Raw genomic sequence first — 23949 nt, 5'->3', positions numbered from 1 at the left:
AGCAAGTGAAGCAAACATTTAGCTTTGCAGAGGGAAAAGAAGATACTTCTGTGCTGATGGAGAGCACTGAACATTTCTTCTGCTTCCTCTGAGACTGCAGCACAGGGTTGGACAAACGGTGATAAAAGAGAAGGGATGAACGGAAATCCCTTCAGAAAACTCCGCTTTGTTTTCTGCTCTGCTAGACAGATCGCTGCCAAACAGCTCCACGCACCTCTAGCCTGCTAAAACCCGCTGGGTTTTGCTCAGGGAAATGGGCAAAGCAGGCTGAAAGCAATTCCTCAGCTGCAGGGCCGATACAGGGGGAGAGCGGCAGCCACGGGGTTTGCCGTGCTGGCTCCGGCTCTGCTGCAGCCCGTGAGAGCTGCGTGCCTTCCTATCTCACGCGAGGTGTCCTGCTAGCTCTGCGTAGCTCCTGGCGTGGCTGAGGGGTGGAGTTCCTTCCTGATCTTTGGGTGATCCTGATCGGCTTAAGCTGTAAAGCAGGAGATGTGATTTGCCCGACTTAGTTTGCATAACTGCAGACAGCATTAGAGGTTGGCAAGCCCTTCTGCACATGTAATGGCTCAGACTGAGAGAGAGATCATGCTCTGATGCCTCCCACATGGCAAATAATTTCCGTTATAATTCATTCTAATTTGTTTTATTTCCTTGATTAACTCTATAATGTAATAAAGCACCATTTTCACTTGAGCTATTCTCTGCTAATTTGTTTTAGGATTGTCCGTAATGGTATTCATTTAATCTTTGTCATTGCTAATTTTAAAAACCAGTGATGTAAAGCCAGAAAGCAGCACAAAACCATGGCAATCGGACGTTTGAGAGCCCAGGGACTGTCACGTGGCTGCTGGCAGCCCACGAGGGGCCGTGCAGGAGGCGGCAGCCCCGGGCTCTGCCTCCCCACTAAGCCCAGCCAGTGGCAGCAAGTCCTCTGGTTCTGCTTGCTCAGGAGTTTGGAGGTCGGAGCGTTCACCAGGGTGCCTTGTCTGGGTTTGCACCTTCTGTCACCACGGTCTGGGCTCTTCCAGAAGTGGAGCTTGGCTATCTGGGGCAGACAGGGTCCGAGCTCCAGCCTGGTGCTCTGCACAGGTCCCAGTCCCTGCACCGAGAGCTCCCCCGGGGCCCGAGCAGCCCCAGGGCTCCGTCAGTGTCAGCGTGTGCAAGGAGAGTCCGCTGTGTTCAAGGGAGACGTGTCCTCCACGTTCCGATCACGTCACAAACAGCCAGGACTTTCTGCAGGAGAATTGAGTCCCGGTGGCTCTGTTAGCTCCCCCTGCTCCCTTTTCCTGAGTGCATGCAGAGGCTTCGTTTCACACTGGCAGAGAAGCAAAAAGCTGCCAACGCAGGAGTTTCTCCTTCCTTTACGTTGCTCTGTTCTCTTTCTTTTTGCCTTCCCAGGTTGCAGGTGATCGCTGATCAACTGGTGGAGCGGTTTGTGGCCTCCGGCCTGATGCTTAAAGAGTGGGATAGGGTGAAACTGCACGCCACGGTCATGAACACGCTCTTCAGGAAAGATCCAGGTGGTGGGTGTCCTTCTTCTTTGCTGGTAAATGCATTTCACGTAGTGCTGCTGCACAGGGAATGCTTTGGTCAGTAACTGTTGGCTTTTACACTTTTCATGTTTTAATTGTTTATGAATGTTGTGATTTTTTCCCCCCTTAATCTCAGACCTGAGATTTTGGGGGGGGTGTTGCCAAATAAAACTTGAGACAAAATGAAAAAACAGTCAGCTGGAGAAGGCAGGCATGCTTTGAGTGCTTTCTGGATCTTTTCAAAGATTCTTTGTCTTAGCTTCCAGATCGCTACTGCCCAGTAGCGCTCACAAGCTCTGGACCAGAAAGGAATGCGTTTAAGTACCTTGTGAGGTCTCGGGCTCTCTGTGCCCCAGCATTAAGCTGAAATTCAGTAACAACTTGATGTGCTCTGCTGACCCTTAAACAAGATGAAAACGTGCTTCTTTTTGGTCAAGTTAAAGATCGCCTGCCCGTTTAGGAACCTGATTCCCGTGTCTTTCTCATTAAATCAGATTCAGACGAGGCTGAATACGAGCTGCTGCTGAGTAGCGAGCGTCTGGCGTCTCTGCCAAAAGGTTGTCTGCTCGAGCAGCCTGCAGCACGGCTCGTATCGCAGCGCTTTATTCAGCAGCACTGCCTTCGGGGAGGGGCAGCCTGCTACAGCCCTGTTCTCATGTGCAGACACGCACATGCTCCGGCACTGCTGGGCAGCTCGCTAGCCTTAACAGCGTTGCAGGAGAGCTTTTCCCAGCTTTCTCTGGCATGCTGAGCTTCGTGCAGCGTCGAGCGTTCTCCAGTTACTGCCTCGGAGTCTCTGCATGGACAGCGATAAGAGCGGGGAGTTTGTGTTACAGCCTTCTGCGCAGACTTTGGGGCTGGCTGCTGCCGAGGTCAGATAAGCGTGCTCTGCCAGTAGAAACCCTAAAAAGACAGATTATTTGAGCCCCGAAAACCAGTGAGAACCTATGCCCAAAGTGCTGATGCTGCTTTCTGCTGCGGGAGGCACAGGGGCAGTAAGTAGCGGCTAGTCTATATGCTGAGCAACCCCGCGAGGCGTGCGAGGCATGCAGACACAGCGGGGAGAGCGCTCCCAGGCAGCCACACAAGTTGCTTTATATTCAGCCCGGGATTTGAATAGCGTATTAGGTGTGAGTGGGACTTCAGCCTTAATGCTGGAGATGAAAAAGAAATATTGAATATATTCGCAGAGGGAGGCAGAGGTCCTTCACAAAGAACAGATCATGTACTCGGGGATTATATAAAAATCCGGGCATCCTCTGGGGAGACGGATCTAAGACGCTGGCATTTGGCAGGCCCAGATTGCTGCTCCTGATGTCTCTGTGTGCAGCTGCCTGCCCACCCCGCAGGAGCGTGCGCCCCACACCTACGTGGTGCCCCGGGGTGCTCCCAGAGCTGGAGGCAGAGGTGTGTGTGGGTGCTGCTGGGTTCAGCCACCAGCCCTACAGAATCACCCTGCAGTAGCTGAGATTTAGGGTTTTCCTCCAGGTAACGCAGGTGTTCCTGACAGAGGCACCAATTCCTGCCTTATTCAGCCCTGTTCTCCTTAAAATCAAAGTGTTTTCCACGAAGAACCGGGCAAGGAGGGCTTATTAGCTGGCAGCTGACTTTGGGGAGGAGAAGAGTGGGGGGTGAAGTACAGCACACACAGTTCTCCCATCTGAGGCTCATTCTGGTGGTGGCTTTTCCCTTCACAGCTGAAGAGCGCAACTACACCACGGCTGGTAAATCATCCTTCAAGGAACGGGAGTCGTTTAATGGCCGAAATATCCTCAAGGTCAGTATGAAACAAGGAGGGAAATGGAGCCAGCTGTGGATATTGTCCAGCCAAAAGAGGCTGAAACACCTCTTTGAGGCTGCTTTTGTCTTAGGCTTATGGGATCTCCCGGGGGGGTTGATCTGTTTAGAAAATAAGCAATCTAGATCACTCATAATTGGGAGCATTACAGCATTTAACAGAAGCGTTCTCAAAGCTGGTGAGGCTCAGATCAGGAGTGTGTAGCACGAATGCTAAGTGGGTGTTTGTGTTGTCGTTTACTCCGCTCGTGTTTTACCCTGGAGACTCGGGCTCGTGTCGATTTGCAGCCCACCAGAAAGGAGCACTTAGTTGCTCTTGTTCTACTCGCTCGTATTTATGCTGCTAAAACCGGCTGCCATTTCGCATACTCTTTTTTTTTTTTTTTTTTTTTAATCTCTGCTATTGATTTGCTTGGAGAGGGGCACGCCGCAGCCTGGGCTGAGCCTGCAGGCAGCCTCTGCTGCTCTTCCAGATGGCAGCGTCAGGCTGATGCCGCGGTGCTTGGCCCCTGCAAGTATCCAGAGAGAAAAGGCAAGCCCAGAGAAGCAAAAATGGAAAGCAGCACTGGCTTGCAGGCAAATCTGAATCTCTGTTGGGTGAGGGGATTTGTTGCAGGCGGCTGTGATAAGAGGGAGACGGGACAAGGCATGAAATTTGGGGACCACTAGGTGTCCTGGCCACAAACTGGCAGCAACATCGGAGAGGCTGGATGGGGGATGGACAGCTCGGGAGGACTTTGGGGCATCAGGGGACAGAAAAGGTCTGTTTTATTTGTGCTTGCAGTTCTCCTGCGTAATGCAGGAGGCGCTGGACGGGGACGTGAAGGCAGGGAGTGGGGCTGATTGATTTCCCCTGCGCAGAGGACAAGCAGAGGGACAGAACTGGGTTAAGCTCTCATTGTCTGTGCGAGCGCAGTGTCATGACTCAGCATCATGCTGCGCGCCCGGGGCGAGACTGCAGCACTGCGCGCTGAAGCAGGGAAGCCACGGACGCGGTCCCTGTGTTTTAATGTGACCTGTGAGGTTTGGTTAGCACCTAGTGCCCCAAAACTGGCTCCAGAAAGGGAAGGTGGCACACGTTGGAAGCCCCAAGCACCCACAGGGACTCAGCTTTCGAGGTGCGTGTCCGCATTTCGCTTTGTCCCTCCTGTCCTTTCCCTGGTGCGTGTTAAATTTGTCCTCGGACTCGAGGGGGACGTAAAACCCAGCCGTCCCCCGTCCTTAATGCTCCTCGTCCAAAAACCTTTACGGCTTGGAAGGCATTAACGATGCTCCCTCTGCTGGCCACGCCGCTTGTGGATCGCGCTGCGGGTTGGGGGCTCCGTGGTCCCGCGGTGCGTGGCGCTTAGCAGCGGAGAAATGCAGCTGCCTCTCCTCGGATGGCTGTCCCTTACGTTTCTGAAACAGGAGCCGAGGCATTCTGAAAACTCCTAATTGATTCTGTACCGGGGTAGCCAAAGGAGCTGCTGGCTGTTTGGACGGCTGGTAATCGCTTCAGAGCGTGTCTTGCTGCGAGGAGTGTCATCCTTCTCCCCCACCTCCACCGCGTCTCCTACCTAACCTGCTCGCTTCGTGTTTCCCCTCGGCCTCCCACGTGCCTGCAGCAGGACGCCCATTGGCATTAATTAATTACGTGAGTCATAAATAGCTCCAGGCTGCTTACCAGCGGAGCCCAGCCGCCGAAGCGTTCGAGCATGACCTTGCAGGGATGCACCGGCTCCCTCCCAGCCCCCTCGTACCCACAGCATTTATCCTCCGGTCGGGGAGGTCGCCCTCCCGCAGAGCGGCTTCGTTAGCTCCTGCCACAGGATCTAAGCGGCCGGCTGCTGTGTGTGCGTGTGCAGATGCACCGGCAGCACATGTTTGCTGATAGCGTGCCTGCGTTACCCCAGGCTCCAGCTGGTATTTTGCTTTCAGCAGCCCTAATCGGAATTTTATTTAATAATCCTTTGTTCTACCCGTGCCGCGGAGTTAAACATCCACTCCTATTTGTGCTAATAACTGGCTGTGCGGGCCGGTGCCTTCCCACACTGCTCAGAAAATAGATCCTGTAGGACGAGTTGCGTTGGGGAGTCAAAATTGCTTCTGTCTTGAAGAACATCCGTGAAGAAGGCTCCTCGGTCTAGCTGGCGCAGAAAGCCCAAGGGAAGCGCACGAGTGATTTGCGCCTCCCGTGGAAGCGCCAGACGCTCTGCCTTCGTGCTTGCCTCGTCCCGAGGAATGGGGGATGCTTTATGAACCGCTTCAGACGCAGCAATACCTATTTCTTTTAGGGTGACCAGCTGCTGGGCTCCTCTGAGCATCCCAGTCACGTCCCAAACTCTTGCTCCGCTCGGGAGCAAAGCAAAACATCCCCTGGCGAGCAGAGAGAGGGGGCAGCTCCTTCCCCGTGAGAGGAAGATCGGGCTTGGCAGCCCCTCTGCATTGCTTCCTCCTCCTCCTCTTCCTCCTCCTCTGTCCCCAAGGGTGGCTGCGTGCCCGGCATCGCAGCTGGCCGAGCGGCACAGCCCTGGCACCAAGGCGGCTGGGGCAGCTGCGTGCATCTCCGGAGACGAGGCTTGGCCGCCTCCGGGCTTTTATTTATTATTTACTCGCTTGCCTTTATTTATTTCCCTTCGCGAAAATGCTAAGGCTGTGGCAAATAAATAAAAATGGAAAGAAATGTGGAGGCGCAGCCTGGCCAAAATTTTCCATTATGCTTCGGAAGGAAGGGAAGGCTTACGGTGGGAAGAAAAACATCCGAACCCTCACTGGGTTCAAATGATTCTTAACTCGAGGTCTGAGGAGTCTGAGGGCAGCCTTTGCCCTGTTCCAACAAGAGGTAAGTGAGTTTTGAGTAAGGAAAGAGACTCAAAATACCCTAAACCCAACAAGCGGTTAAAGAAAGTAACACCTGCCCCTGTGCAGAGCCACCCTTGCCAATTCCCCTTGCAGATGAGGAGCGCTGAATGTGTTCTGAAGCCCCTGCTACCTTTTCTGTGCAGCATTTGTTAGTGAATTTAAGCAGACAGAGTCTTCTCCCACTGTATTTTTAAGCAGAGATGAAATCAAAGGGCCAAAGATCCCACGCTGGGTGAGACCAAGACTGCCCAGTTATCCTCAGTGAGGTGCTAGAAGCATATATCCAATGCAGGGCTGAGAACTGGAGCAAGCACACACCTGGAGGTGGCTGTTTGGAAAGTTTGGAGTTAAAAATACCAAACAGAAATCCACCGGGGTGAGAACAGACCGAGTAAGAGACCGTGGTGCAGCCTCGCTGTATCAGGAATGAGGCAGTGCTTTCCTCGCCGAGGTTTCCCAGAAGAACCAAAAGCAGAAACGAAAGGCTGTCGTGCACGGATCCTCTCGGTGACCTTCGAGTACAGGAGAGCAGCTTCTCTTTGTGGAGGTGCTCAGCACCTCTCTCCGCAGGCGCTGTGAGTGCTGGAAGAGGGAGGGCCCGCTGAGAGGGTGGGGGAGCTCCTGGCTGCCCTCGCCCCGTCCTCACGGCGTTGTGGAGCTGGGCTGGGGGTGCCTCCGCTTCCCACCCCTGAGCTCCCCCGAGATCGCCGCCAGCTGAGGCAGCATCACCTTTTTGATCGTAAAGGACATTTATTTTTCTCTCCCTGAAGCTGGCAGGGGTTGAATTACGGCAGCTCCTTAATAGAGATGGAGACCCAGCGCATTTAGTGCAGGGGAAAAAAAAGAAAGAAAGAACACATTGATTAGTAAAAGTAGGCAGTTCATCCCAAAGGTGCCCTGACCCTTCTGCCGGATAATTTCCCGGGTCTGTCTGAATTAATTTACTGGCTCCGTGGCCCGGCTCCTGCTCTCGGTGGCTTTGTGAGCAGAACCGGGAGGTCACATTGATGGAGCTCCTCGTCCCGGCGTTCCCGCACGCCTCGCGAGCCTCCTGGCATCACTGCAGCAAAGCCAAAGCCCGGCTCTTAAAAACTGTTGCTGCGTGTGCTGTAATGGGGAGTGCTAGGAGCCGTGGGGACGAGGCTTCTGTGGAGAAATGCAGCAGTTGATCATTAATTTCCTTAAAGAAGTTGTGCTGTAAATCCCTCGTGTTTGGGGCTGGGAAGTTAGCGGAGCCTTTAATGCGCTAGCGTGTGGGTTTTTTTCATTTTATTCTTGTCTGAAAGATGTGCAAGGATCCAGTAACCTCCAAATGTCCCACTTGTATTTGTTTCTTAGTTTGCAGAATGCCTTTCACCATAGCAACTAGGGTCTGATTTCCTCAAGCGCATGAATTTTCATGGATTTTGCAGCGAGGAGGGGAAAGGACCCAAAGCCCTGAGCTGAAGCAAAGGTTCTGCGGCACGCCAGGAGCATCGCTACGCTGTGCCCCGAGGAGGAGACCCTGGAGGGGGAAAGATGAACAAAAGGCCTGCACCTGGCCCCAGACAGCTTTACCTGGAGGAAGGCAGGCCTGGAAGGTGAATCGCCAATGACCTCTGTGGGTCCTTTCTGAGCTGGTCACCGTGTGATTGCTGCGTAAAGGATATGCAGAACACCCACGGGGTGGCATTTGCTTATGTACCCGAGGCTTTGTGGCATTTAGGTGGCATTTACTCTGTCTGGGGAAAATCAAAGCGCAGAAGAGAAACCTCCCATCACGCACGCCTAGGATCGTTCTCCCTGAACTGTGGACGTGCTTCTCGCTCTGAAATTAGCTGTGCTTTTTCAGAGAGAATTTGTTTTAAGCTGTGACTGCTGTCCAGGGGACGGCACGGGTGATTTAATCGGGAGGGCAGCTCCCGTGTCACAGAGGAGATGCTGCTGACTTGCATCCCATCCTGGGCTCGTGCTAACCCAAGGTGCTCGCTTGTCTGCAATCCCAGGTCTCGGTGGTTCGTTGCAGAGCATGAGAATGTAAATGACTCAAGGCCACAAGCTGAATGCAAATGATAAAGGAGTTAGCGCTGTGGCTGTAGCGCCGATCAGCTGCGCTCCCAAAAGATGGGCTGTGGGGGTTTTTATGACCAGCACGTCTCCCTCCTGAAGGCTGGATGCTTTATTCTCTGTAAGGGAAAAGAGGTAAAAGTGCCTCTGCTGCCACCTCTTAAAACCTGCAACAGATTGAAAGCCAAAGCCAGGTGAAGGATTAGGTTCTGTGCCGGGGATGGAGAGACCCTCCAGAGCCAGCTGCACTCCCGCAGAACAAAACCAGCGATCTGCTCGCTCCCCGTGGCAGTGCTCTGCCCGTCCCAGCCCTCCTGCCCACCCTCTCCTCGCGGCTCTGCGCCATGTCTTCGCCCCGTAACACCCGTCCACTAGCTGAGGAATCAGGGTGCTTGGCCAGCGGTCCTTTAAAAAGCTGTGGCAAGGAAGCGCTCCCTGATTTTGCCAGGATTAGTGCCTGCCCACCTGCCTTTTCCACCCGCCGCCTTGTGCATTACTGCTGGCGAGCTTCCACGCGTAATTATACCTCTGGCAGCTAATCGTTGGCATAGCGGTGTCCGGAGTGAATAATACAGGAATCAGATATTTCTCTTTTGGCACCAAACTGCTTCAGAAAAGATATTTTGAAAGTGAAAATAGAACGGGAAAGAATCCATTAATTGAACAAACTTCCCAGCTCTCGACGCGTTGCCCAGTTGGGTTTCATCTCCCGGGGGCCAGCAGGGGGTTTGGTTTGGGGCTGTCTGTTGTAGTCTGGGGTAGCTTTGGTTTGGGTTGCAGACGGAAAGGGTTTTGATGCATTTCTCAGGATGGGGGAGAAGGAGCAGCAGCCTCCTGGAGACCACTGGGGCGGTCAGCAGAGAGGCTTTTAGCATAAATCCATGCAGCCAGACCAGCCGTGCCGACCCTGGGGGTTGTCTCTTTGCTTTGCTTTGCTTTTAAACCCCTCTGTGTCTTCTCCCACCAGGAGCTTCCCCTCTCCCGGTCCCGTTTGCTGGTTCCAGCTCCGTAACACAGCAGCGTGCAGAAGGCTTGGCACCTTCCCCGCCGTCGCTGGCGTGGGCACTGCAGTTGTGCTGTAGCCCAGCGCGTTTGGGAGGGTGATTGTTCTCTGCTCATCTGCAGCGCTCCTCGTCCTGCGGTACACAACCCTCTATTTATTCCAGTGTGCCATCCCTCGTGAGATGGAGAAGTCTCGCACGGCCATGGGGCTGCTTGGCCTCTCTAAGCGGTCCGGCTGCCCATATTCCCCCACGGCGGCTTGCATCCGTGTCTGGCAGGGCTCAGGATGGCTCGTTTTTGGCTGACTACCCTGGACAACGTAAGGCTTTAAAACTGATCAATAATCCTGACGGTAGCAGCAGAATCCAGGCCAGGCAGCGCACAGTTCTGATCTCCTGCTCTGACTTCGATAAGGATGTTGTGGTTTGTGTGTACCTTTACCTCCCTCGGCTTCGTTTTCATTTGCGGTATTAAAAAATCCCCAGCCCCCGCCCTCTTATTTATTCCTCAGGCAGCGAGGACGTAAATCCCTCCGTGTCTGTGGATTTACAGAATCACAGTGCCGTTGCTGAGCCTCGCGTCCCGCTCCAGCCAAGTGACGCAGCTCCTCGGCAGCCCAAAGTGGTGGGGATTTTCCTCCCCGCTGCCTTCCTCCGGGCTGCTCCCTCTGGATCCGTGCCTCCTCCTCCTCCTCCTCCTCCTCTGCAGCCTTTTTGGGGGAGGCGAGCCCTGGCACCATGAGACAGGGACCAGGTGCCTTGGGTTCACCAGCATGTGTGAATTGTGACAACCTCCATTTATCTCCTTTTCCAGGGGGAAAGGGGAAAAAAAATGCAGAAATGCTCATCCAGGAGGCATCTCATCGGCCTCCTCCGAAACCAGAGCGTTTCCGTGGTGGGAGATATAAATATCTTTCTCGGCTCTGCTTGGCTTCTTCCCAGGATAAATAGAAGTGGAAGTCAAAAGCAGAGGCTCAGCCCTCGGAAATCTCTTCCCAAGCCCCCGGGGGATGAATGTGGAATGGCTGCTTGTCAGGAAGGCGCTGGAGGCTCTGAGGATGACGCTCGAGGGCCTCTTTCCCAATTGCCCAAGGTGGATCTTGGGCTGATCCTCACACACGGTGTCCGGTTGCCTAAGGGAGCAGAGAAGCATGAGCGAGAAGCTGGCTCAAAACGAGAGCAGAGGGAAAAAAAAAAAAAAGGCTGTGGCTGTCCTTTAAATCTTGGAGCATGTTTACTCTCAGAAAGTACAGCTACATTACCAAAAATCAATAGTCCTAGCAGTGTTCTCACCGGGAAACACACACACGCTTGGACACATGAGAGGTGGTGGATTTAAAAAAAAAGAAGAAGCCAAGGGACTGCAAAGTGCTCCGAGGGCTCTGCTTTGCTCTCAGCAGCGTGCAAATGGAGAGGCCGTGACCCGGGTGGTGCCGTTGGGGACTCGGTGCTGGCCTTTCCCAGCCGACGTGCCGGAGGCGAGGGGAGCAGGGGGAAGGTTTGTCTCCCTGGCCGACCGTGGGGAAGTCGTCTTTCTTTCTCAGCCCTGCACAAAGGAGAAGAGAGGGGAGACCAGCCTCCTCCCTACCATCTCTTATTAATGAGGCATTTTATCCCAAGTCCTCTAACAAGAAGCACGCAGGCTTTTGGGAACGTAATTAATCTATAATTGTATAAATCTTTAATCGTATCAAATGGAGTTTGCATGGTGGCAGTCGTGGCTCCTCTTTTCCTCCGCTCCCTGGTGGAGATGCTCCCCTGGAATAACTTCTTTCCAGCAGCCACCCCTCTTGGGCCATGGCCGAACCCTCCGGCACCGAGAAACCCGCGTCCTCCAGGTGCTTGTGCTCTGGGTTTGTGATCAGTAGGTAGGAATTGATGCACCGCTGGCACCAGGGGCCGTAATTTAATTACTGTGTTGGCTTTTGCTAGCCATTAGTGTTTGTAGCCCTCGCCTTAAACGATTTGGAAATTATCCTCTCCGCTCCTAGGGTGACAAAAGCTATTCCTGAGGCAGGACGGATGCTCCCAGCTAGAGCCATTTCCTGAGTCTTACTGGAAGAGGAAGAGCACTTCACGCCGATGCCTTTCCAGTAATGCTGCTGAACTTCCCTGTGAGAAACTCAGATGCCATTTTTCTGGTTGGCCCCGTAGATGGGATTATCAGCAGAGGCACGCCATCGGGCCTGAGCACCGGCTCGCTTTCCTTAATTTGCGCTCAAGCCCCTGCCGAACAAAGGCGGATTTGTTGAGCAGAGGGGGGTCAGTGCTGGCATGGAGAGATCCTTCCCCCTCCAGCCTGCTACTTTGAATTAGGGCTGAGCCGTCACCCTAAGCCGCTCGTCTCGTGGCCTGGATCGGGGGAAAAACCATCCCGGCCTCACTCTGTGACCGTGGCGTGCCCCAGGTTGGCGGCCTTTGGGACGGTGAACAGGCGAACCGGGCTCACCGCGGGGAAGGGCTGAGCAGCTGCTGCTCAAAAAGAGGAGTTCGTTTCGTACGTTGATCGCGTTAAAGGCTAAATGCAGTCCCTAGGGGTGGAAATCTTTAAGAGCAGTTTTGTTAAAGGTAAGTCTGCGAGTAGGGCTTTCTGCAGGAGCAGCTCGTGGAAGCGGTCGGTGGAGCAGCTGCAGTCTGCATTTCTCTCACAGCTACCGAAACGTTTTTTTCTCCTCTCCTTCAGCTCTTCGAGCACTTTTACTTCGGCGAGGTGCAGCTGGACGCAGTTCGGCTCTCCCAGAGGTTCTCCACGGACACCTCCGGCTACTACGCGACGTCGGGGCAGCTGAACTTCTGCTGAACGGGAGTGTGACCGCCGCTGTGGGCTCGCTCTGTGCACCAACAACAATACGTTTTTATAGGACGAGGGTTTTGGACAGGAACTCAGGAACTCCAGACAGTTTGTTTTCCAAGAAAACAGCTGGAAAAACTGGCTTTGGGGGGCACCACCCTGCTTTAGCTTGGCTGTGTTTCAGAGGAGGAAGCCTGTGCTTTACATAAGCATGCACAATCCAGGAGAGCTCCCCGGAGCGCGGTATCGAGGTCAGGCGCTGCATGGATCTACAGCAGCATGCCTGTGTGATGTTGATCTCCAAATAAATTAATTCCCTTCAAAAGCAAAGCGTTTATCTCCGGTTGCTTGATAGTTTCTGTAATCAAACTTCCAGCACGCAGCTGTGAATGGGAAAGCGCTTATGGCAAGAGAACTGTTTCCAGTGACCGCTTCGGAGCGTCTAGGTGGTTTCACTGCTACAAAGCGATGCTTCCAGCCCCAGAGTGGCTGCTGCTTTTGCGGTCGGTAAGAGGAGCAGCCACCCTCATGAGGGCAAAAAGAATAAATGGAAAATTCAGGCGTCGCTTTCAAGGATGGTGGAATGGCTTGACAGGGAGTGGGGCTGCTTGTGCATACTCGTGAGGGGGAGTTTGTGTCACAGAATCACAGAATGGTTTGGGTTGGGTGGGCTCTCAAAGATCATCCATTTCCAACCCCCCTGCCATGGGCAGGGATGCCACCACTAGGTCAGGTTGCTCAGGGCCTCATCCAGCCTGGCCTTGAACACCTCCAGGGATGGGGCATCCACAGCCTCTCTGGGCAGCCTGTGCCAGGGCCCCACCTCTCTCTGAGTGAAGAACGTCTTCCTAATGTCTAGTCTCAATCTACCCTCTTTTACTTTAAAACCATTCCTGTCACTATGTCTCGGCTCAATCTATCCTCTTTCATCTTAAAACCATTCCTGTCATGACGTGACAGAGCTGCGCATCAGGGCTGCTTGTGCGTACTCGTGAGGGCGAGTTTTGTGTCGGCGCGCACACACGGGGCGTCCTGGTGTCTTGGGGTCTGAGGGCTGGGGTGTTGGGGTCTGGGCTGTTCGGGTTTGGTGTGCTGGGGACTCGAGGTCTGGTGTGTTGGGGTCTGGTATTTTGGGGTCTGGTGTGTTGGGGTCTAGTGTGTTGAGGTCTGAGGTTTGGGGTCTGAGGGCTGACGTGTTGGGGACTTGAGGTCTGGTGCGTTGGGGTCTGAGGGCTGCTGTTTCGGGATTTGGTGTCTTGGGGTCTGGTGTGTTGGAGACATGGGGTCTGGTGTGTTGGGGTCTGGTATCTTCGGAAATTGGGGTTTGCGGTCTGGTGTGTTGGGGTCCGGCGCGCTGCGCACCCGGTGTCTGAGGGCCGCCGCTCGGCGCTCGGCGCCTGAGGCCGGCCCCAGGCCGCGGCCCCCTCCCGCCGCGCAGGTGCAGGCGCCGCCCCTCGCCCCCCGCCCGGCCCCGCCCGGCCCCGCTCGGCTCCGCTCGCCGCCCCTCGCCTCCCTTCGGCTCCGCTCGGCCCCGCTCGGCCCCGCTCGGCTCCCGGCGGCGCTGCGGCAGGATGCGGGGCTGCGGCGCGCTGCGGGGGCTGCTGGCGCTGCTGCTGCTGCCGCTGCCCGGCACCGCCGCCGCCACCGGCGCCGCCACCGCCACGGCCGCCGCCACCGGCACCTCCACCGGCACGGGCACGGGCAGCGGGCCGGCCGGGAACTTCCTGGAGGACGAGCAGTGGCTGTCCTCCATCGCGCAGTACGGCGGCCGCATCCGGCACTGGAACCGCTTCCGAGACGTGAGTGAGCCGCGCGGGGCCGGGGGGCGGCGGGGGGCTGCGGGGCGCCCGGCTCACCCCCAGCCTCCGGCCTCTCCCCCTCTGCATAACCGCTGCCGCCGGGCCGCCTCGGCCGGGAGCGCAGGAGGTGGAGGTGAGAGGGGGGCGGGGGTGGGTGTGCAATGCACGGGGGCGTGGGTGCAGTGCACGGGGGTGTGCAGTGCATGGGGGGGGTGCGATGCACCGGGATGTGCAACGAATGGGGATGTGCGAGGCGCCGGGATGTGCGTGTGCAATGAATGGGGACGTGCAGTGCATGGGGGTGTGCAGTGCACAAGGATGTGCAATGCACCGGGATGTTTGTGTGCAGTGCATGGGGGTGTGCAGTGAATGGGGGTGTGCGATGCACAAGGATGTGCAGTGCACCGGGAGGTGCAGTGCACCAGGACGTTCATATGCAATGCAGAGGGGTGGAAAATGCATGGGGATGTGCAATGCACCACGATAGGCGATGCACGGGGATGTGCGTGTGCAATGTGCAGGGGTGTGCAATGCACAGGGATGTGTAGTGCACGGGGGTGTGCAATGCATGAGGATGTGCCAGTGCAATGCACGGGGGTGTGCAACGCACCAGGATGTGCAGCGCACAGGGATGTGCGTGTGCAATGCACAGGGGTGTGTAATGAATGGGTCTGTGCATGAGTGTGTGTGTGTGTGTGCGCAGTGCACAGGCTTGTGCAGTGCGTGTGTGTGGTGCACGGGGCTGTGCAACACATCCATCTGTGTAATGCACAGGGGTGTGCAGTGTGTGCCTGTGCAGTGCATGGGGATGTGGTGCATGAGGATGCAAGCACCCGCTGCGTGCCCGTGTGCAGTGTGTGTGTGTGTGTGCTGTGCACGGGTGTGCAGTGCATACGTCTGCGTGCAGTGCCCGGGCATGTGCAGTGCATGTGTTTGTGCAACGCCCGTGTGCAATGCACAGGAGCGTGCAGTGCCGGCGTGTGTGCACAACGTCCCTGTGCAGCGCACAGCTGCTTGCAGTGCACGCGTGCAATGCACCTGCTCCTCCTGCTGGGCTGGGGATGCCGCTTGCACCCCCCCGGCCCCCCCGCAGCACCCTGGGGGGCTCCGTGGGCGCGGGGGGGCCCCCCGGCAGCTGCCCCCCCTGTGCCCCGCAGGATGACTACATCAGGAGCTGGGAGGACGGACAGCCCACGGATGAAGGTAGCACCCTGCCCTGCTTTTTTTGGGGGGAGACAGGGGACAGACACAGCACCCAAACGTGGCTTTTTGCTCCCCAAAACCCCGTGCCCCCCCCCTCACCCCCCCGCAGCGCTGGACACCACCAAGGACCCCTGCCAGAAGGTGAAATGCAGCCGGCACAAGGTGTGCGTGGCGCAGGGCTACCAGCGCGCCATGTGCATCAGCCGCAAGAAGCTGGAGCACAGGTACCGGGCTGGGGAAAAGGGGGGGGGGGAGGGTATTTTTTTGGGGGGGGGTCACGGCAGCCCCGCTGGGGGCTTCCTGAGCGCCCGCTGCCTTTGCAGGATCAAGCAGCGCGGGGGCTGCAAGCCCTGCCACGCCGCCCCGCTGGCGCCCGTCTGCGGCTCCGACGGACACACGTACAGCTCGGCGGTGAGCGCGGCGGTGGTGGCAATATTTTGGGGGGGGGGGCGTGCCGCGTGTCCCCCCCCAGTTATTGCAATCTGTCCCCCCCCCCGCCTCGCAGTGCAAGCTGGAGCAGCAGGCGTGCCTGGCCGGCAAGCAGCTGACGGCACGGTGCGAGGGGCAGTGCCCCTGCCCGGCCCCCGCTGACAGCAAGCCGGGTGAGCGTTTTGGGGGCAACCGCAGGTTCAGAAAGGGGGTGCCCCCCCCCGAATGCTGCAACGCCCCCCCTAAAATCCCCCCCACGCCGCGTTCTGTGCCCGCAGAGCCGTGCACGGGGCAGGACCTGGCCGACCTGGGCGAGCGGCTGCGCGACTGGTTCCAGCTGCTGCGGGAGAACGCCAAGCACAACGGCTCCGGCGGGCCCCCCGGCACCGGTGCGTCTCGCCTCTGCGCGCCGCCCCCCCCCCCCCCCCCCGGCTCCCCCCGTCCCTGTGGGGCCGGGTGAGCCACGGGGCCGCGTCCTCGCCCCCCCCCGCAGCGCTGGCGGCCGGCTGCAAGGAGGCGGTGGGGTGGATGTTTGGGCGGCTGGACACCAGCGGGGACCGGTTCCTGGAGCAGCCCGAGCTGGCGGCCATCAACCTGGACAAGTACGAGGCGTGCGTGCGCGCCTTCTTCAACTCCTGCGACGCCTCCAGGGACGGCCGCGTCTCCGCCGCCGAGTGGTGCTTCTGCTTCTGGAGGGAAAGTGCGTGCGCGGGGGGGGGCTGGGGGCACGGGAGCGTGCTGCGGGGCCGGGGGGTGCATGCTGTGGGGCTGGGAGGACGCACGGCATTTTGGGGGTGCGCGCCACGGGGTTGCGGGGGAGACGCCTTCCTGAGAGCACGATGCTGCCGCAGAGCCGCCGTGCCTGCGCGAGCTGGAGAAGCTGCAGATGCAAGAAGCCGCCCAAAAGCCGCCGGGTGAGTCGGGGGACCCCTCATGCTGACCCCCAGCCCCCCTAACCGCCCCCCCCCCCCCCAATTTTGTGGCGGTGTCTCGGTGCCGGGGGTGTTCCCGCACTGCACGTCTTTCGGGGCGCGGCGGGGGGGGGGGGGTTCCCGGCTTCCCGCAGGCGCCTTCATCCCCAGCTGCGACGAGGACGGGTACTACCGGCGGGCGCAGTGCGCGCCGGGCGGCGGGGAGTGCTGGTGCGTGGACCAGCAGCACGGCACCGAGCTGAGCGGCACCCGCGCCCGCGGCCGCCCCGACTGCGGTAAGCAGCGCCCGGCTGCGGGAGGCCGGCGGCGAGGCGGCGGGGGGGAGGCGGGGTGAAGGCTGCCGCCCGCCGCGAGCCTCTGCCCCGTGGCCGCAGAGGACGCCGCGGGCTTTTCGGGAGACTTCGGCAGCAGCGTGGGCTGGGAGGACGAGGAGGAGAAGGAGCCCGAGGAGGCCGGCGAGGAGGCTGAGGAAGAGGAGGCCGAGGCGGGCGAAGGCGACGACGGAGGCTACATCTGGTAGAAGCGGAGGGGGGGGGGAGGCACGGCCTGGGGGGGGGGCAGCCTCCCCTCCTCGGCGCCCCCCCGAGAACAGCGCGTGGGGGGCAGCCCCACGGGCAGGACGGGGCGAGGGGGCGCTCGCCCGGGCCGGCCCCACGGCGGGCGGGGGGGGGTTCGGGGGGTTCGCGGGGAAGCGAGCGGCGTGGGGCCGAGCTCGCACCCTCCCCCTTTGCGCTTTTTTATTTTATTTTATTTTATTTGGGGGGGGGGGGTAGAACCTAGCGTGGTCAAAAACTGCACTAATAAATGAAAATTGGGACAAAAAATGGGGAAAAAGAAAAAAAAAAAAAACAAAACACCAAGAAACCACCCCCCAGCCCAAGCTGCCCCCCTAACCTGCCCCCCCAGCCCCCCCATCTCCGTGCTGTGCTCGCGCTGCTGCGGTGTTGTGAAATAAACGCCCCGTGCTGTGTCCAACGCTCGCCCGCCCGTTCCTGGCAGCCCCAAATACGCCGCCCCCATACCACACCGAAACCCCCTCCCCAAATGCGTGGGGCCAGGGGGTTCCCCTATATGGGGGGGGGGGGGGGGGGGGGCGCACCCTCATCCCCACCCCCCCCCAGTCTGCTTGCAGAGGGCACCAGGGGACACCAGGGCTTGAGTCGCAGTCTTTATAGAAACAGCCCCCCAGTTTTTTGGGGGGTGGGGGAGGGTCACAGCTTGCTGGGGGGCCGCTGCTGCAGCCTCCAGGCTGCCCGTGCCCCCTCGTCCCCTGCATCGAGCGGGGCGAAGGCAGCGGGGTCCCCGGTGCGGAGGTATCGGGCGAGGGGGGGCTGCAGCAGCGTGACGGGGACGCAGAAGTTGAGGTGGGGGTAGGTGGCCCCCGCCGCGTTGTCCCGCGCGTTGCTGGCCACGATCCCTGGTTGGGGAGGGGGCGAGATGTCACCAAGGCGGGGGGAACAAGTTAAAAGGGGGACTGGGGGGGACAAGGGTAAGGGGGACTTACCCAGCAGGCGGCCGTCGCTGGCGGCGAGGAGGGGGCCGCCGCTGGAGCCGGCGTGCACGGCGCAGGTGCTCTGCAGCATGACCGGGGGGGCCCCCACCACGGCCGACAGCACCCCCCCGGTCACCGAGGGGCCGCACGCCCGGCCCAGCGCCCCGAAACCCAGCGCCAGCACCGCCTCCCCTGCGCGACAGCGGGGTGAGCTCAGGGTTCTGTGCATGGCCCCCAAATGCCCTGTTTTCCCCACAAATATCCCGTGTGTCCCCCGCCCCCCCCCCCCCATGATTCTGGTGCTTACCGGGCTGGAAGGCAGAGGCCAGGCGGGGGGGCTGGAAGCCAGGGGCGCGCTCCTGCAGCTGCAGCACGGCCACGTCGAAGGGGGACGCCTCGGCCGTGGCGAACACCAGGCGAGCCTGCAGGACGGTGGCCCTGAAGTGGGGTTACGGGTGGGAAGAACAAAATTAGAGCTTAAAGGAGTAATAATAACACAACTGGGTGGTTTTGCTTGCTGGTCGTGCTCACCGGCTGCCGTGGGGCCGCAGGGTGACGCGGGTCGTGGCGCCGGCTTGCAGCACGTGCCGGCAGGTGAGCAGCAGGCGCGGGGCCAGCAGCGTGCCCGAGCCCCAGGCGCCGCCGCTCTCCACCAGCGCCACGCAGCCCAGCGGCGCGGCTCCGGGCACCGCCGCCAGCGGGGCCGGCGGGGCGGGGGCCTCCCCGAGCTGCCGCAGGAGGCTGCGGCTGCTCTGCAGGACGGCGTGCAGCGAGCAGAGCAGCGCCAGCCCCGGCCCACCGGCGCCGCAGGAGGCGGCGGCGATGACGGCCACCACGCGGGGCCGGGAGGGCGCGGGGCCGACAAGGACGGCGCCGCCCTGGGTGCCGGGCAGGCAGCGGGCGTCCGTCAGCAGCAGCGCGTTGCCCTCGCCGGCCGCGTTGCTCAGCACGCCGCCGCTCAGGGTGTTGAGGAAGAGGTCGGGGCAGAGGGCGCCGAAGGGCGAGCCGCAGGCCAGCAGCGCCGCGCCCTTGCGGAGGTCGCCGGCGGAGGACCAGGGCGTCCAGCCTCCGCCCGGCGCGTCGAGGCCGGGCACCCGCAGCCAAGCGAACCAGGGCAAGACGGCGGCAGCCTCCCTCTCGGCCTCCCCCTCGGCCTCCCCGCCGCTGCACCAGCTCGCCGCCACCCCTGTGAATGCCTGGGCGAAGGCCTCGCAGCGTGTTAATGCGAGAGGCCGGGCCTCGTGCTCCTGCAGGGCAGGCGGGGTGTCAAGCTTGGAAGCGGCGTGCAGGACGCGGACGCGGAGGCCAGGCGGCAGGACGGAGGCCGGCAGGGCCTCGTGGCGGGACCAGGCCTCCGGGCCGGGCTGCAGGAAGGGCGAGAAGACGGCGGCGTGGCACAGCACCAGCCCGGGGCCGCGGCACAGGATGACCCCGCTGCAGCTGCAGGGCTCGGGGCCGTCGCCGACGCTGACCACGCAGCAAGGCAGCTCCGCCGACATGGCGGCGGCGCCTCCCGGCACCGCACCGCGGGCGACGCAGGCGATGCACCGCGAGCAATGCACTGCACGGCCCGCCGCCGTGCGCCCCCACGGCCGCTCCCCGCGTGACGCGCGGCACCGCCTCCCGCCACCATTGGTGCGGCGTGCCGGTGTCACGGCCCCGAGGCGGAGGCGGGGCGGCGTGCAGCGCGCCGACGTGGCGCAGGAGGGTGCGCGGGGCGCTGCGAGCAGCCACCGCCCCCTGCAGCCGCGCTACGGCAGCGCCGCGATGCATCGGGTGTGGGATGCATCGGGGTGTGCGATGCATTGGGTGTGGGATGCAGGGGGTTGTTGGCGCACCAGGGAGCAGCACCGCTGCTGCTTCTCCTGGAGACGCAGCCCCAGCCCCTGCAGAACGCGTTGTGCTGCCCCCCAGGGGCTTGCAGCTGGAGGGTTTGGTGTGCTCAGGGGTCAAGCCTGGCCTCCAGCCCGTTCACCTGCCTCCGTCTGCCCCATCCTGTGTTGCTCCACGACTCCCGTCCATCCAGGTCCTAAATCTGCAGCCAAAGCTCCTGCGGCGAGGGGCCCGTATGGACCGGGGCGCTATCACCGAGCGCGCCCAGCCGCCCGCGCAGCTGGGCTAGAGGGAGGCTCCGCACCCCTTCGGAGGAGAAAGACACGTCTTTATTGAACTGAACGTGAGCGCTAGACAGCCATGAAACTTCCGACAAAAAAAAAAAAAAAAAAAGAAGAGTATAAAAGAAACCTGTTTAAGCCTACATTAACCACCTTATGATATGCAAATGTCAGACACCTCCATGCTACGGGCACCGAGAACGGCTCCGCGGCTCTCGCCTCCCCGCTGGAAATGAAATCCCGGTGCCTCGCGCCAGCTCGGCCGCCGTCCCCACGGTGCCCTCGGCTCACAGCCCGAATGCTAGGTTTGTTGAGGACTTCTAATACCATGATGCTTTGTTCGGCAATTTGCGAAAGATCTAAATAATATCGTTAAATATATTAAAAAAAAAAAAAAAAAACAACAAAAAAAACAACCCTAAACGGACTCTGGACTAAACAGGATGAATGTTAAACTAAAAAGTTAGAAGGGACGCCGTTTACGTGAACGATTTCTTTAAAAAATATAATTGCTTTGTTTTCCGTGTTGTTCTTTAAGTCAATTGACCACAGTGGTGAGATCTCGCTCTTTTTCAGCGGCGCGGCGCGCGGCAGCGCATCGCCCCGGCCCCGCCAGCCCCGTTGTGACCGGGAGCTCCCGCAGGGACGACGTGCGGGGCCGCGCCGCCTCCCCGCCGGGCAGGGGAAAAGAGCTGCGTGTCACCACTGTGCGGCGGGGCGGGTGCAGCCAGGAGTCTCTCGGTCAATGCCAGTACGCGTTTGGAAAGCTTGCCGCGGCCTCGGGAAGCCCGCGGGAAGCCACGAACGGGATCAGTCCGGAGGAGCCCCGCGCTCTGCGTCAGTCAATGTACTGCGATAGCCAGCGGAAGCCCTCGCCGTAGCCCTGCCGCTTCAGCACGCTGCACATGAACACCTCCATGGGGCGCGTGTTCAGGTCCTTCAGTGGCACGTTTCCCTGCGGAAGCCCAGCCAGAGGTCAGAGCTCTCAGAACTTGCCCCAGGGCACCACCGTCACCTGGCCAGCAAACCCTCAATCCCCCCAGGTACTCGTCCCCACGTTGCTTCCCCTCCCTACCTTTCCCGTGGTCTGTCCGTAAAGCCCGAAGATCTCCCGCAGCTTCTCCTCGCTGATGGCCTCTGGTCTGTCGATTTTGTTACCCAGGATGAGGATTGGCACGTTGGATATTGTTTCGTCTGTCATGAGCGCCTGCGAGCAAGAAAAGACGAGTCAGGCTGAGGCAGCACCAGCGCCCATCACTGCAGACAACTGTTTCTTTGAGCTCCGTCACCAACGGGGGTTATTTTTTGGTGCTAAAGCGCTCCCATGGGTGGGGTTTTTCCCAAAAGGTTTGGCAGAAGAAAGCCCTAGCTAAACGCCGGGTCCGTTTCCAACATTGTTTAAAGGATCCCACAGCGAGGGCACCCAGCCTGCTTCAGCCCCTGCACAAAAGATCCCCACAGCAACACACGTTGGACGCCGCCGGTGCAAGAGGTGCACTGGGAGGGCAAGTCCAAAGCACAAGACCCACGAGTTCCGCCCCAAAAACAGAAGAGGTTTGCCTAGTTTAGCTGCTTGAGGGTGAAAGAAGGAAAAAGCCGGGCTTACGTTCAGCTCAACTTTGGATTCCATGAGCCGGGAGTGGTCGGCGCAGTCCACCAGGAAGACGATGCCGTTGATGGCCGGCAGGTAGTTCTTCCACACGCGGCGGGCTGCAAGGCAAGCGACAGACACCGCCCTGTGAGCGTGCCTCCAGGGGACACGGACAGGGACGCTGCACAAGGACAGCCCTGCCCGTCCAGCTGCCGGCTCGTTTTGCTGGACAGAGGCAGCACGCGGAAGGGGAAGGCACATTCAGAGCCCCTGAGAAACCTCGGGGTTGGAGCAGCCGAAAGGTGTGCATTAAAAAAGCAAGCAGAATTTTTTTTGGGGGGGGGCGGGGGCGGAAATTCAACAAAGTCTAAAGATAAAAATTCAGCCATTATTCAAAAGAATAATCCCGTGACATCCGAGTCTTCTACGGCTAAAAATATTTCAGGCAGCAGAGCGTGAGCTGGCAGCTTTTTTTTCCCCAAACTGCCAGAATAAAGCACAAGCGTTCAGCCACCGAAATAACAGGTCTCCTGGAGCCAGGAGGTTATTTCCACATATAGCTCCATAAGCACTTCCAGGCAACAAATAATTAGGTAGCGCTAATTGCTAACACTCTCCAGCATCACGTTTTGGCAGATTTTTCTTAAGGTGGCAGGAGAATTTCGGGGAAATCGGAGGACTGACCCCACTTGGTGTGTCCAGCTTGGCAAGCTGGTGCTTACCTTGCTCGTGCCCACCCAGGTCAAAAGTCGTGAAGGTCATTCCAGCAATCGTCAGCTCCTCTGATGCTGAAAGGCAAAAAAAAATAAAGGCTGCGCTTCAGGGAGACAGAGAAGGTGCCATGGCCAGAGATTTTTGGGGACGCATACAAACATCGCACTTTTTTATATAAGATGTCCTTTCCCTGTAGAATTCAGCCACTGAGATTATTGCATGAAATCACAACGGGAGGAAATAATTTCTCCCCCTTCCCCACTTAGGGAGACATTTAAATCCGCAGTGCTCATCCTCTGGTACACGTTTCGCTAGAGACCCTCTCCCTCCCCATGACAGGTTCATGACGTTCACTGAACCACGCCGGCTCTCCACCTCCCCACTTTATATTTGAGGGGAAAACGCCCGTCAGCGCGCGACACCGACGCGTTTCAGCTGCGCCCTCAAGACCTGCCGTCCCAGGAGCGTTCACAGAAGCCCCCCGGGCGCCCCACGTACTTGGGTGCAGCGTGGGGACGTGCTGGCCCAGCCGGTCGTCCTTGAGCATGTGCAGCAGGGTGGTTTTGCCGGCGTTGTCCAGGCCCAGGAAGACGAGCTTGCCAGACTTCTTGTACAGCCCTGCGAGGAAGCAGAGACACGCACGTCGAGCGGCGCAGGAACATCTGGGGACGCGAATCCCAATCCCGGAGCTCTGGCACAGCTTCCAGGGAAAAAAGTGGCAAGTCCTGCCCTGGATTTTGCCAGGAAACCCGGCATTTTGTGAGTTATTTTGCAGGCATTTTGCGACCTCTGTACGTAAGCTGTTGTTTTTGCAGGAGCACGCAGGGAAGCGTCCCGTATGACGGGTACAGAGCAGTTTTTGCCCACAGGGGGTACTTAAACACGGAAATTCTGCCCACAAACATGGAAATTTTACATTTTTGCCCCCAAACACGGTAATTTTATGGGTTTATAGTTAAACTCGTAAGGGATAGCAGCAGGTTAGTGAGGAAAAAAAGTGCAAGGCGTGAAGTGGGACATCCCTGCCTCAGGATAACCCCCCTAAAACCCGGTTTCTCCCCAGTTTTGGGCCGGGATCTGCCCTGGACGGGCTCCCGCGGCCCGGCGGCGGGGCTCTGGGGGCGGGTTCTCCTCACCCAGGAACTGCAGCACGCTGCTGAAGCCGTTGTACAGCCACTCGAGCAGGAACGACATCGCTGCCGGCCGACACCTGCGGGCACACACACGGCGCGATGCGGGGCGGGCCGCGGGCACCGTGAGGGGCCCGTAAGGACCGGAGCGGCCCCACAAGGGCCGTAAGGGCCCCGCAAGGACCCTGCGGCCCCCCGAGGACCCCCCGCCCCCCCCCCGCCCACCTGCGGCCGCCCCCGGCCCCGCTCCGCCGCCGCCGCCTCCTCCGCCGCCAGCTCCCCGCCGGAAGTGGCGTCACGCCCGCTTCCGGCCCGCCGCGCTGGCTCCCACGTCGGCCCTCGGGCTTGACGTCAGGCCCCGCCCATCCCTCCCCAAGCCCCACCCACACCTCCCCAAGCCCCGCCCCCTCCCCAACCCCGCCCCCTCTCCTCAAGCCCCGCCCCTCGGCCGCGGGTTCGAGCCCCGCCGCCGCCCCGGCCCCTTTCCGCCCCTCGTCTCCCCTTGCAGCCCCCCGCCCCTTGCAGCCGCCCCCGGCA

General features: G+C 59.4%; 3 protein-coding genes across 10 annotated transcripts in view; 1 reads left to right on the top strand and 2 right to left on the bottom strand.

Moving 5' to 3' along the window:
• The window catches only part of LOC121073478 (testican-2-like), a 32182-nt gene extending 14940 nt beyond the window's left edge, over positions 1–17242 (top strand). The window contains exons 8-18 of one of the 6 annotated variants that reach the window (XM_040564381.1): positions 1399–1523; positions 3230–3309; positions 14965–15010; positions 15120–15234; positions 15334–15421; positions 15516–15612; positions 15718–15828; positions 15933–16139; positions 16291–16353; positions 16506–16646; positions 16746–17240. In XM_040564381.1, the coding sequence (XP_040420315.1) occupies positions 1399–1523; positions 3230–3309; positions 14965–15010; positions 15120–15234; positions 15334–15421; positions 15516–15612; positions 15718–15828; positions 15933–16139; positions 16291–16353; positions 16506–16646; positions 16746–16891 (1219 nt within the window). In that variant the 3' untranslated portion in view covers positions 16892–17240. Of the gene's footprint in view, positions 1–1398; positions 1524–3229; positions 3310–5602; positions 6004–7508; positions 11786–11900; positions 12334–13516; positions 13808–13931; positions 13941–14964; positions 15011–15119; positions 15422–15515; positions 15613–15717; positions 15829–15932; positions 16140–16290; positions 16354–16505; positions 16647–16745 lie in introns of those variants that run through there. The other 5 variants (XM_040564384.1, XM_040564379.1, XM_040564383.1 and 2 more) reach the window with 5 other exon arrangements.
• Positions 17243–17526: 284 nt separating this feature from the next.
• On the bottom strand, positions 17527–19490 carry TYSND1 (trypsin like peroxisomal matrix peptidase 1). 3 transcript variants are annotated; one of them, XM_040564387.1, is made up of 5 exons: positions 18395–19490; positions 18171–18301; positions 18007–18055; positions 17876–17964; positions 17527–17788 (listed from the first exon to the last, which is right to left on the bottom strand). In XM_040564387.1, exons 1-5 carry the CDS (start codon positions 19360–19362, stop codon positions 17583–17585), a joined length of 1443 nt encoding a protein of 480 aa, XP_040420321.1. In that variant the 5' UTR covers positions 19363–19490; the 3' UTR covers positions 17527–17582. The 3 variants fall into 3 exon arrangements, with proteins under 3 accessions (XP_040420321.1, XP_040420320.1, XP_040420322.1); XM_040564386.1 differs by having other exon boundaries at positions 17876–18055; positions 18395–19489; XM_040564388.1 differs by lacking the exons at positions 17876–17964; positions 18007–18055.
• Positions 19491–20007: 517 nt separating this feature from the next.
• SAR1A (secretion associated Ras related GTPase 1A) lies at positions 20008–23765 on the bottom strand. Its single transcript, XM_040564396.1, has 7 exons — positions 23638–23765; positions 23419–23492; positions 22781–22900; positions 22291–22356; positions 21584–21687; positions 21053–21184; positions 20008–20932 (listed from the first exon to the last, which is right to left on the bottom strand). The coding sequence occupies exons 2-7, from the start codon at positions 23474–23476 to the stop codon at positions 20816–20818; spliced, it is 597 nt and encodes a 198-aa protein (XP_040420330.1). The 5' UTR covers positions 23477–23492; positions 23638–23765; the 3' UTR covers positions 20008–20815.
• Between the last annotated feature and the right edge of the window lie 184 nt (positions 23766–23949).

Source organism: Cygnus olor, chromosome 7, assembly GCF_009769625.2.
Source record: "Cygnus olor isolate bCygOlo1 chromosome 7, bCygOlo1.pri.v2, whole genome shotgun sequence".
In the NCBI taxonomy this organism is placed as follows: domain Eukaryota; kingdom Metazoa; phylum Chordata; class Aves; order Anseriformes; family Anatidae; genus Cygnus; species Cygnus olor.
This window is presented reverse-complemented; position numbering and strand designations above follow the sequence as displayed.